This window comes from Theropithecus gelada, chromosome 7b, assembly GCF_003255815.1.
Source record: "Theropithecus gelada isolate Dixy chromosome 7b, Tgel_1.0, whole genome shotgun sequence".
Lineage (NCBI taxonomy): Eukaryota > Metazoa > Chordata > Mammalia > Primates > Cercopithecidae > Theropithecus > Theropithecus gelada.
The window spans coordinates 4880208-4892392 of record NC_037675.1 but is presented as its reverse complement, the minus strand read 5'-3'; the positions used below and the strand labels follow the sequence as shown (position 1 = coordinate 4892392).

Below are 12185 nucleotides of genomic sequence, written 5' to 3'. Positions count from 1 at the left end.
CCCCAGGTTTCCAAAGGGTTTCCAAAGGGCATTCAATCTTTGCTAAATGAAAGACTGCCACCAAGTTCCTCTTTGAAAAGCCCTGCCCAGGAACCCCATTTGTAAAAGGCAAAATACAAAGACACCAAGAATTCCTCAATAACCTAAGATTAACTGGGGATCAGTAAAGACTAGAAGATGAAGAGGCGCCAAGGCCAGCCATGTACTCATTTCTGCTTATCAAGCCTTAGCCTGGGTTTATCGTTAGGTGATGGGTCTGACCCCTAGGTGCGGCCCGGGGCTGGAGGTCATCCAGGAGACAAAGAGCCCCTTTCCCAGAGGAGCCGAGTGCCCAAGGCACTGGGCTGTCGCCGTCAGAAGACTGCCGAGCGGAAGCCCTGCCCACCAAGGTGGCGGAGACAGGCAGGCCTGGGGAGCCGCTGGGGCGGAGGGACGGCTCTTGGAAACTGAATCCGTACTTTAATTAAAATTTATGCAGTTTTCCAGGAGCGTCCTGTACCTCATTTCGGCCCTCACGTTTCAGCCAAGCCCTCTCCACAGCTACAGCCAGAAAGGGTGGGCCACTGAGCAGCGTGAGACCAGATCTCACGGCCACCAAACGAAGAGGGAAATGCTTGCTACTACCCAGCTTCCGGCCCGCCCCTTCCACTTCCGGCCTTACCCGGCTACTTCCGCTGCTGTTTCGTAGCAGACTGCTGAAGGCTGGTTTGCGTCGACATGGCGGTTTCCCTGAGTGTCTTGCTGGGGGGGCGCGTTTGCGCTGCCGTCGCTCGCTGTGGGTTCGCGACCCGGGGGGTGGCGGGCCCAGGCCCTATCGGCCGGGAGCCGGACCCCGATTCCGACTGGGAGCCGGAGGAACGGGAGCTGCAGGAGGTGGAGAGGTACCGGCTTCTCCTCGGGCCCTCAGCTTGAAGCTGGGCCTCGCGCCCCGGCGCCCCAGGCCGCGCCCCCTTGGCGCCGGGTGTCCTGCCGCTGCTTGCGCGGCGGCCCTTGTTTCCTTTTACCCGTTGTTAGTCGCGCAGCGTGAGGTGTTCAGCTCCCCAGGGACCACTGGTCCCTTCATTAGTGACGTATTTCATCATTAGAGAGTTCGGCATGCTTACAGGCAGTTATTGTTCTAGGTGTTAGCTTTCTGGGTGTACAGAGCAGCTCTAAGCTGGCAACACCGCCCGGTTGCCCTTGCGGTCAAAGAGAAGAGGGCTGGGCGCTCCATGATTTAGCCTGAGGCTCTTCAAACATCCATTGTGCTGCCACGCATGGCTTCTGCCATTGATTCTCTTCCCCCAGCACCCTGAAAGGACAGAAAAAAGCAATCCGATTCCAGAAAATTCGGAGGCAAATGGAGGCGCCTGGTGCCCCGCCCAGAATCCTGACTCGGCAAGCCATGGAGCAGATCCGGTAAGACTCAGGGTACCTTGTTTGTATCTGCTGTGACAAGAAATGAAGGATACTGGAGCCCAGAGCACGGGTTTGGCTTTTTTGATACAGCTTTTATATTTTCATTTACTTTTTATCATTGAAATTTATTATCAGAAAAGTAGAGTAATATAACGAACTTTCCTAAACCTGTCATCATCTAGATTTAATAGTGTATTGTTTTGTTTTTTAAAGACACGTGGTTTCCGCAATCACCTCGAACTCCTGACCTGAAGTGATTCACCCGCCTCGGCCTCCCAGAGTGCTGGGATTACAGGCATGAGCCACTGCGCCCCGCCTGGTTTTAGTAGTTTTTAACGTTATGACGTGGTTGTTTCATTTTTGCTGAAGTTTTTAAATAGTAAATTGCAGACATCACAACATTTAACCCCTGCATGTAGATCATGACGTTCCCAACCTAAGCTACAGGGATGCTGGTGCTTCCATAGTTAGGTGCATTTTTCTGAAGAGAGGATCTATAATTTAGGAAAAGCTTAAAAGAGATTTTAAGTTTTTTTTGTTTTGAGTAGGTAAAGTGTTACATATGGCTCAACATCCTAACAGTATAACATGGTTTACGCATTGAGAATTATTTGTCCCACCCACTCTCCTGTGGGTACTTTTTTTTTTTTTGGTAAATGGGGGTCTCACTCTGTCGCCAAAGCTGGAGTACAATGGTGTGATCACAGGTCACTGCACCCTCTACCTCCTGGGCCCAAGCAATCCTCCCACTTCGGCCTCCCAAGTAGCTGGGACTACAGGTGCATGCCACCATGCCTAGTTAATTTTGTTTATTTTTTGTAGAGACAGTCTCATCATGTTGCCCATGCTAGTCTACAATTCCAGGGCTCAAGCGATCGTCCCACCTCAGCCTTCTGAAGTGTTGGGATTACAGGCGTGAGCCACTGTTTGCAGCTGTACTATTTTTAATAGTTTTTCTCTACCAAAAACCAGGCTCCATGCCCTGAGCGAGCCACTGCGCCTGGCCCTCAATTCTTTTTTATAGATGGTGTTATTATATTTTTTTGAGGCAGTATATGACAGTGGTTTTTAATTTTTATTTAAACAATTTTTTCTCCTATCTATTTATTTATTTGACAGAGATGGGGGTCTCACCATGATGACCAGGCTGGTCTCAAACTTCTGGCCTCAACTGATCTTCCCATCTCGGCCTCCCAAAGTGCTGGGATTAGAGGCGTGAGCCACCACGCCTGGCCAGAATGCATTATTTAACCTGTCTTTTCTTATGGGCATTTAGTTGGGTTGTTTCCATTTCTGTTGCTCACTAATAGTGCTCCAGTGAATAACTTTATGTATATGTATCATTCTACATACCTGCCAGGAGTATTTGTTATTTACATTGCCAGAAGTAAGGTTGCCAGGTCAAAAGACAAATGTGTTTGCATTTTGATAAATATTGCTAAGTAGCCCTACTTAGCACATTAGTACATAATACTAATACATAATACATACTTAGTACATAAATAGTACTTACGTACTATTTTTCATTTCCATCAGAATGACTCTGGAATTGAAATTTAAAATAAAGGGGATTCTGTAGAGCTGGTCAAGATTTTGTGAGCCTGTAGCACCTTCTGGGTCCTCAGTCAGGTCTAATTTCCTCTCTTTTTTTTGTTTGTTTTTTGTTTGAGACAGTCTCACTCTGTTTCCCAGGCCAGAGTGCAGTGGTGAAATCTCAGCTCACTGCAGCCTCTCACTCTGGGTTCAAGAGATCTTGGGCCTCAGCCTCCGGAGTAGCTGGGATTACAGGTGTGCACCACCACACCTGGCTAATTTTTGTATTTTTAGTAGAGACACAGTTTCACCATGTTGGCCAGGCTGGTCTCAAACTCCTGACCTCAGGTGATCCACCCACCTCGGCCTCCCAAAGTGCTGGGATTACAGGCATGAGCCACCATGCCGGCCTGTCTCCTGTCTTCAACAATAGCTTTTTCAAAACTTCCACCTTCGTACTTATCTCCCTTTTTTGTGGTCAATAAATGTCCTTTTAAGAGAAAAAAACAGTCCAATAAGTAAGAACTTTGAGCTTCCTGGTCTTCCTCTTTGCCCACTACTCTCAAACTTATGCTCTACTCTCATTTCAGAGGAAATGGGAGCCCTTCACTTGTCTGGGACCAATTCTCTGTATGCTTTAGGTCATATTTCTCCCTGCTTACTCAGGGACCTCTGTCCTCAACCTAAAGCTGTTTCTCATTCTTTTATTCCCAGCTGGTTCCCAGGGTACCTACCCTTGGTTTTTTGTTTGTATCACTGCAATAAAACTGCTCTCCTTAAATCCATCAGTGACTTCCTCAGTGCTAGGCTCAAATGACACTTTGTAGTCTTTAGTCTCGTTAAATTCAGCAGCATTTGCCCTTGTAAAAACTGCCTTTTAAATTAAAAAAAATAAAAAAATTAAATAAAGACAGGATTTTGCCATGTTGCCCAACCTGGTCTCCAACTCCTGAGCTCAAGCGATCTGCCTGCCTTGGCCTCCCAAAGTGTTAGGATTACAGGTGTGAGCTACTGCACCCAACTGAAACTGCTTTCTTTTCTCTCTCTCTATTTATTTATTGCCACTGATTCTCTTTTCGTTTTTTTGTTTGTTTGTTTGTTTGTTTGAGCCGGAGTCTCACTCTGTCGCCAGGCTGGAGTGCAGTGGCATGATCTTGGCTCACTGCAACCTCCGCCTCCTGGGTTCAAGCGATTCTTGTGCCTTAGCCTTCTGAGTAGATGAAATTACAAGTGCACAGCACTATGCCCAGCTAATTTTTTTTTCTTTTTTTTTTTTCTTTTCGTATTTTTAGTAGAGATGGGGTTTCACCATGTTGACCAGGCTGATCTTGAACTCCTGACCTCAAGTGATCTGCCTGCCTCAGCCTCCCAAAGTGCTAGGATTACAGGCAGGTGTGAGCCACCATACGGTACAGCCTTTATTTTTATTTTTTTAATTTTACTTTAAGTTCTGGGGTACATGTGCAGAATGTACAGGTTTGTTACATAGGTGTACATGTGCCATGGTGAACTGCTTTCTTAAAATTCTCTTCTCCCTTGACTCCAGGGTACCATTCCCTTCTGATTTTGTTTGTTTGTTTGTTTGTTTGTTTCTAGGGCTGCTTTTCTCAGTTAACTTCCTAGGCTCCTCTTCTACTTCCTATATCTTATATCTTGTTATTTCTTAGAGTTGTGTCCTTGTCATTTTAGCTCACTCTGCATATTTCCCTGCCTGATGCTAGCCACTCAGTCACCCCTGCTATTGGCTTATGACTTCCAAATCTGTCATCTCCAGTTCATGTTTTTTTTCCTGAACTCTAAAGGCATATATTCAACTGTGTACCAGACATCTCTGTTTTGGATATCACAGTTTCCTCAAACTCAACATGTACAAAATACAATTCATTGTTGTTCCCTGACAACTTCATTCTGTTCCTGTTTTTCCTATAACCTGCTAATTAATTACCCAAGCTAAAATCCTGAATCTTGACCTTGATGCTTCTTCCCCCAATGTTTAGTCCCTTAGTACCAAGTTGTACTATTTGACTTTTCTAAAATATTTCTCAACTCACTTTCCTCCTATGCTCCATTGACTATCTCACTTGAGACTGGATTACTGTAACAGTCTCTTGACCAATCTTTCTGCCTATATTTTTGTCACTGAAAAACTACCACTAGGTTGAACTCCTTTTTTTCTTTTTTTAATAGAGATGGGATCTCAGTGTGTTTCCCAGGCTGGTCTCGAACTCCTGGGCTCAAGCAATCCCCCTGTGTCAGCCTCTCAAAGTGCTGGGAGTGAGCCACTGTGCCAGGCTGTAGGTCGAACTTCAAAATGAAAATTTATCCATGGCATTCCACTGCTTAAAATTTTTCCTTGACTTGCTCTTGCCTTGCGATAAACTCCAGACCCCTAAGTGTGATCTACCTCTTACCTCACTGTCAGTTGAGCTATTCCCAACAAAGGTGATGTGCTACTTTGCATTTCACAAGTGTTCACTTTATCATCATTACCTTTCATATCTCCTTCTCTCCTCCCTTCTGTCAGCTTATTACTCCTTTCATCCTTTCAGACCAACTCTAGCTTGGACTTCATGAAGCAATTCCTGGGCCTGGCTGTAAGTGTTCTTATTCCCTATATCTGAGTCTCCCTCCTGGGGTGCAGTCTTTGCATCCTGTGCTATAACCTTTACCATAATGTCATTCATTGTGTGTGTCCCCACTCCCAAACTATGTAAAGGGAAGGTCAGTTCTGCATCCCCAGGACCTAATGTGGTATTAGATGTCAGTGAGAGGAGCTGAGTTGATATGAAATGAAGTGACCTGACTGACAGTGGTCAGGTGTTGCTCTTGACACACAGGAATGGAACACAGCCATTTAGCTAGCACAAGATAGGGACTACATTTGCGGTTTTTCAAGCCCTGTTTTTTTGTTTTTTTGAGAGATTCTCACTCTGTTGCCCAGGCTGGAGTGCAGTGGCACAATCTCGGCTCACTACAATCTTCACTTCCCAGGTTGAAGCGATTCTTGTGCCTCAGTCTCCCAAGCAGCTGAGATTACAGGCATGAGCCACCACACTTAGCTAATTTTTGTATTTTTAGTAGAGATTGGGTTTCACCACATTGGCCAGGCTGGTCTCGAACTCCTGGGCTCAAGCGAATCACCTATCTCGGCCTCTCAAAGTTCTGGGATTACAGGTGTGAGCCACCATGCCAGGCCTCAACCCCTCTTCTTTATAATACGTATTGCAAGTTAGATGTTCTGATAGGAGCCTTCTTTACAACTTGCAAACCTGCTCCTTCTTCCCATAGGTATTTACGTGAGGAATTTCCAGAGTCCTGGTCAGTTCCCAGGTTGGCTGAAGGCTTTAATGTCAGCACTGATGTGATCCGAAGAGTTTTAAGAAGCAAGTTTGTACCCATGTTGGAGCAGAAGCTGAAGCAGGATCAAAAAGTCCTTAAGAAAGCTGGGCTTGCCCACTCTCTCCAGCAGCTCCGGGGCGCTGGAAATACCTCAGAGCTGCTCCCTGCAGGCCACTCTGTATCAGGTTCTTTGCTTATGCCGGGGCATGAAGCCTCATCCAAAGACGCGAATCACAGCACAGCTTTGAAAGTGATAGAGTCAGACACTCACAGGACAAATACACCAAGGAGATGGAAGGGAAGAAATAAAGAAATCCAGCACCTGGAGGAGAGCTTTGTGCCTGTTGCTGTACCCCTAGGTCATCCAAGAGAGCTACAGAAGTACTCCAGTGATTCTGAGAGCACCAGAAGAACTGGCAGTGGTGCATTGCCAAGTGATCAGAAGCTGGAGGAGTTGAAGGCAGAGGAGCCGGGTAACTTCAGCAGCAAAGTAGTGCAGAGGGGCCGAGAGTTCTTTGACAGCAATGGGAACTTCCTGTACAGAATTTGAGTCGGGGCTTGGCTTGTGGAGATGCCTTGTGAAACACAGCTGGGCAAGGAATATATATGGAACAGCCTGGATTTCTACATATGGAGAAGCCACCTTGGAATAGGAAGAAGTGTTGAGCCTGGACTGTGGGAGGGAAAAACTGCGTGGATAGATTTCAGACTTCCTGTAGTAGTGCCCCCAATCTGACCTCTGTTGATCTTCAGTACTCACTCTTCTTGCTTGGACTCTCTGTATGTTGAAAACCAGCCATGTTGCATGTGTTGTTACAATTTTCTGTGATACTTGCAATTTATATTTGAGAGGAAGTGAAAAGTTTGCCTTCTGACCTCATTTCCTTCTTGATCAGTGAACACTAACATTTTTGGGACAACTTAGTCAATTGTTTTCCTTACAAGCAAAATAAAGTAAAATGTAGCAGTCTGCTTTTTTGGTGCTCTCTGGGGTAGGATGGTTTACCTGTGAACCTTTGTGAGTGAGGGAAGGACAAAGGCAGAAAGGAAGGATCCTTGGTCAGTAAACGTTGGGAGAGAGATGGAACCAGAGGAATTTCCCAGCAAAGGGTTCTATGCAAAGCATCCTGCTTAGTGATGGATTCTGACAACCAAAAACTGGACGCCCTTCTCTTAGTTGCTGGGGTTCTGGCAAAGATTGGGAAATGAGGGGTTGGCAGAAAATACAAAGCAGGCAAAGGCTTTAGGGCCCTTATAATCTCCAACCACATTTTAAAGTTAATTATATTAAGAGTGGGGCATGGCGGAATGTGCCTACAGTTCCAGTGACTTGGGAGGCCGAGGTGGGAGGATTGCTTGAGCCTCGGAGGTTGAGGCTGCAGTGAGCTATGAATGCACCACTGCACTCCAGCCTGGGGTAACAGAGTGAGACCCCCATCTCTAAATAAAAGTCAATCTTCAGTTATGTCTCATTATACAGTTTCCTTAACCAGATTTCTACAGTGGCGCCATGATGTAGGCAATCCCAGATTAAGAGGTCCCTTTTACAAATAAGGAAATAGACTCTAAGATGGCTGCCAATAAGTGGCAGTGCTGGGACTTAACTCCGGTCTCATCATTAATCCAGGGCTTTTGGAATTCCAGGGATATGGCACTGTCTGCCATAATTTTGTTAATTTACTGATTGTTTTAGAAATACATCTGTTATAACCAGAAATCTGGGGACAGCTTAGTCAATTGGTTTTCCTTACAAGCAAAATAAAGTAAAATGTAGCAGTCTGCTCGTTGGTGCTCTGGTGGGATGGTTTACCTGTGAACCTTGGAGAACCGTGTCCTGCTTTCACAATTTACCAGCAAAAATGGCTACTCAATTTAAATACGTGTAGGACATTAATGAAAACACCTACATTCCAACTCAGTCATTGCCATTCTAGAATCTTATTGCTATTTCAAATGTCCATTTACAGCAATTAAAATACTGATTACTGTTGCTTTTATCAATTATTGATAACTTGATCATCTGTTCTCAGTATAAATGGCAAAGCCCTATCACATACTAAGCAAAGTTCTACGATCCAGATACTGGTAATACAATAGTGGGCAGATAGGACCCTTGCTCTCATTCCCCTGTCACTATCACGTAGTTCATAGTAGAAGCTTATCAATATTTTTATGGTTTTATTATAGTGTTTATTTTTTAATTGTTAAAGATGTGTTAGATGCTGTTTGATTGTTTAAATTTGCATTTGTAACTCCTGCAAATCATCTGATCATGCCATACCCTTTTCCCAATGGGCTATAGAAACCTAAAGCCTGTTCTTAAAACTTTGTTTTTTAATTTATTTTTGAGACGGACTCTAGCTCTGTCGCCCAGGCTGGAGTGCAGTGGCAAAATCTCAGCTCACTGCAACCTCCACCTCCCAGGTTCAACTGATTCTCCTGCCTCAGCCTCCCAAGTAGCTGGGATTACAGGCATCTGCCACCATGCCCAGCTAATTTTTGTGTTTTTAGTAGAGATGGGGTTTCACCACGTTGGCCAGGCTGCTCTCAAACTCCTGACCTCAAGTGATCTGCCTGCCTCAGCCTCCTAAAGTGCTAGGATTACAGGTGTGAGCCACTACACCTGGCCTTTATTTCTTTTGAGACAGGGTCTCGCTCTTGTCCACACTGGAGTACAGTGGCTCAATCTCGGCTCACTGCAACCTCCGCTTCCCAGATTCAAGCAATTCTCCTGCCTCAGCCTCCCAAGTAGCTGGGACTACAGGCATGTGCCACCATGCCCAGCTAATTTTTTAAAATATTTTTAGTAGACAGGGTTTCACCACGTTGGCCAAGCTGGTCTCAAACTCCTGACCTCAAGTGATCTGCCTGCCTTGGCCTCCCAAAGTACTGGGATTACAGGCATGAGCCACCACACCCGACCTTTATTTTTATTTCTTTGGAGACAGGGTCTCGCTCTGTCATCCACACTGGAGTGCAGTGACTCAATTTCAGCTGACTGCAACCTCTGTCTCCTGGGTTCAAACTATTATCATTCCTTAGCCTCCTGAGTAGCTGGGACTACAGGCATGCACCACCACACCCAGCTAATTTTTTTTTTTTTTTTTTGAGACGGAGTCTCGCTCTGTTGCCCAGTGTGGAGTGCAGTGGCGCAATCTCAGCTCACTGCAAGCTCAGCCCCCAGGGTTCACACCATTCTCCTGCCTCAGCCTCCCGTGTAGCTGGGACTACAGGTGCCCGCCACCATGCCCAGCTAATTTTTTTTTTTTTTTTTTTTTTGTAGTTTTAGTAGAGACAGGGTTTCACCGTGTTAGCCAGGATGGTCTCTATCTCCTGACCTCGTGATCTGCCCGTCTCGGCCCCCTAAAGTGCTGGGATTACAGGCGTGAGCCACCGCGCCCAGTCTAATTTTTTATTTTTAGTAGAGTCAGGATTTCACTATGTTGGCCAGGCTGGTCTCAAACTCCTGTGCTCAGGTGATCTGCCCCCTTCGGCCTCCCAAAATGCTGAGATTACAGCGTGAGCCACCACGTGAGACAGGCAGATCACCTGAGGTCAGGAGTTTGAGACAAGCCTGGCCAACATGGCAAAACCCTCTCTCTACTAAAAATACAAAAATTATCTGGGTGTGGTGGCAGATGCCTGTAATCCCAGCTACTGGGAAGGCTGAGGCAGGAGAATTGCTTGAACCCGGGAGGCAGAGGTTGCAGTGAGCCGAGATTGTGCCACTGCACTTCACCCTGGGTGACAGTGAGACTCCATCTCAAACACACACCTCCAATGCTCTTTCTCAAATACCATGGCTACCCTTCTTCCTGCTTTACTTCATCTGTCACACAAGTAATATATACTCATTAAAGAAAAAGACAAGCAAAATGAAAACAAAAATCATCCCTAATCCCACTGCCGAAGAGTTACTATCTTACCAACATTTTTCTAAGCATATGTACAACTTTAAAACAAGCACAAAAGAATAATATTGCGCCGGGCACGGTGGCTTACGCCTGTAGTCCCAACACTTTGGGAGGCCGAGGTGGGTGGATCACTTGAGGCCAGGATTTCGAGACCAGCCTGGCCAACATGGTGAAACCCTGTCTATATTAAAAATACAACAAGGAGCGACTCCCCGCCGCCGCCCGGGCCCGCGCGCTCCTCCGCCCGGCCCCACACCGCGCCCGGCCCCACACCGCGGGTCGACGTGATCCGCTGCAGCCTGGCCTGCGAGCGCTGCCGCTGGATCCTGACCCTCCTCCTACTCAGCGCCATCGCCTTTGACATCATAGCCCTGGCCGGCCGCGGCAGGCGGCAGTCAAGCGACCACGTCCAGACGTCCTTGCTATGGTGGAGATGTTTCCACAAGGGCAGCGACGGCAGCGGGTCCTAAGAGGACGGCTGCTAGAGCCTCATGGAGTACGCTTGGGTAGAGCAGCAGCTGCCATGCTCTTCTGGGGCTTCAGCATCCTGGTGATCTGTTTCATCCTCTCCTTCTTCTTCATCCTGTGTGTACCCCAGATGCTTGTCTTCCTAAGAGTGATTGGAGGTCTCTTTGTCTTGGCTGCTGTGTTCCAGATCATCTCCCTGGTAATTTACCCCGTGAAGTACACCCAAACCTTCAACCTTCAGGCCAGCCCTTGCTGTCACTTACATCTATAACTGGCCCTACGGCTATGGGTGGGCAGCCACGATTATCCTCATCAGCTGTGCTTTCTTCTGCTACTGCCTCCCCAACAATGAAGATGACCTCCTGAGCAATACCAAGCCTAGGGACTTCTACACATCCGCCTAACTTGGGAATGAGCGTGGGAGAAAATCGCCACTGCCAAGATGGATTCCAGAAAAAGAAACTGTTTGTCTAGGCTACTTTGAACCTATTTTTTGGCAGTGTTCATAGTCAAAAATGCTAAAATAATTTGGGAGAAAATATTTTTAAAGTAGTGTTATAGTTTTATGTTCACCTTTTATTATGTTTGGTGAAGTTGTGTATTTTTACTAATTACCTATATTATGCCAATATTTCCTTATATCTACCCATAACATTGATGCTACATTTGTAAGATAATATGAACATGAAACTTAACACTTTATAAGGTAAAAATGAGCTGGTTTCCAAGATTTAATAATCCGATCAAGTTCTTGTTGTTTCCAAATAGAATGAACTGGGTCTGTTAAGGGCTAAGGAGAAGAGGAAGGTAATGGTAAAAATTGTCAATGACTGGCTGGGTGTGGTGACTCAAGCTTGTAATCTCAGCACTTTGGGAGGCTGAGACAGGCCGATCACCGGAGGTCACGAGTTCAAGACCAGCCTGGCAAACATGGTGAAACCCTGTCTCTACTGAAAATACAAAAATTAGCTGGACGTGGTGGCACATGCCTGTAATCCCAGCTACTGGGGAGGCTGAGGCAGGAGAATCGCTTGAACCGGAGAGGTAGAGGTTGCAGTGAACTGAGATCATTGCATTGCACTCCAGCCTGGGCAACAGAGCAAGACTCTGTCTCAAAACAAACAAAAATTGTCAATGACCAAACATTCTGAAAGAAATGCCAAAAAAAGCTTTTTTTTTTTTCAAGACTTCAAACGATTTAAAGAAGCAAAATAGTTTCCTAAATGCATATTGTTTGTGAGAATTTCTCACTAATATCCTGAATAATTCTTTTTTTTTTTTTTGAGAGAGAGAGTCTTGCTCTGTCGCCCAGGCTGGAGTGCAGTGGCGTGATCTTGGTTCACTGCGAGCTCTGCCTCCCGGGTTCACGCCATTCTCCCGCCTCACCCTCCCGAGTAGCTGGGACTACAGGCACCCGCCACCAAGCCTGGCTGATTTTTTATATTTTTAGTAGAGACAGGGTTTCACCGTGTTAGCCAGGATGGTCTCGATCTCCTGACCTCATGATTCGGCCACCTCGGCATCCCAAAATGC

At 46.2% G+C, this 12185-nt stretch overlaps 1 protein-coding gene and 1 pseudogene across 4 annotated transcripts; both read left to right on the top strand.

The window, feature by feature from the left end:
- The first annotated feature begins 667 nt into the window (after positions 1-667).
- On the top strand, positions 668-7242 carry NGRN (neugrin, neurite outgrowth associated). 3 transcript variants are annotated; one of them, XM_025391083.1, is made up of 3 exons: positions 668-881; positions 1288-1398; positions 6220-7242. In XM_025391083.1, exons 1-3 carry the CDS (start codon positions 718-720, stop codon positions 6818-6820), a joined length of 876 nt encoding a protein of 291 aa, XP_025246868.1. In that variant the 5' UTR covers positions 668-717; the 3' UTR covers positions 6821-7242. The 3 variants fall into 3 exon arrangements, with proteins under 3 accessions (XP_025246868.1, XP_025246869.1, XP_025246870.1); XM_025391084.1 differs by having other exon boundaries at positions 674-881; positions 1366-1398; XM_025391085.1 differs by lacking the exon at positions 1288-1398 and having other exon boundaries at positions 674-881.
- Positions 7243-10453: 3211 nt separating this feature from the next.
- On the top strand, positions 10454-11984 carry LOC112629150 (annotated as a pseudogene). The gene has a single exon (XR_003120539.1). The product of XR_003120539.1 is annotated as a p53 apoptosis effector related to PMP-22 pseudogene (transcript).
- The last annotated feature ends 201 nt before the right edge of the window (positions 11985-12185 follow it).

What these genes read in the sequence shown, in the direction of transcription:
- NGRN (XM_025391083.1), top strand. Translation starts at nt 718, where the DNA reads ATGGCGGTTTCCCTGAGTGTCTTGCTGGGGGGGCGCGTTTGCGCTGCC. An exon ending in GAGCTGCAGGAGGTGGAGAG is followed by an intron (nt 882 to 1,287) that starts GTACCGGCTTCT and finishes CTCTTCCCCCAG; the next exon opens with CACCCTGAAAGGACAGAAAA. An exon ending in CAAGCCATGGAGCAGATCCG is followed by an intron (nt 1,399 to 6,219) that starts GTAAGACTCAGG and finishes TTCTTCCCATAG; the next exon opens with GTATTTACGTGAGGAATTTC.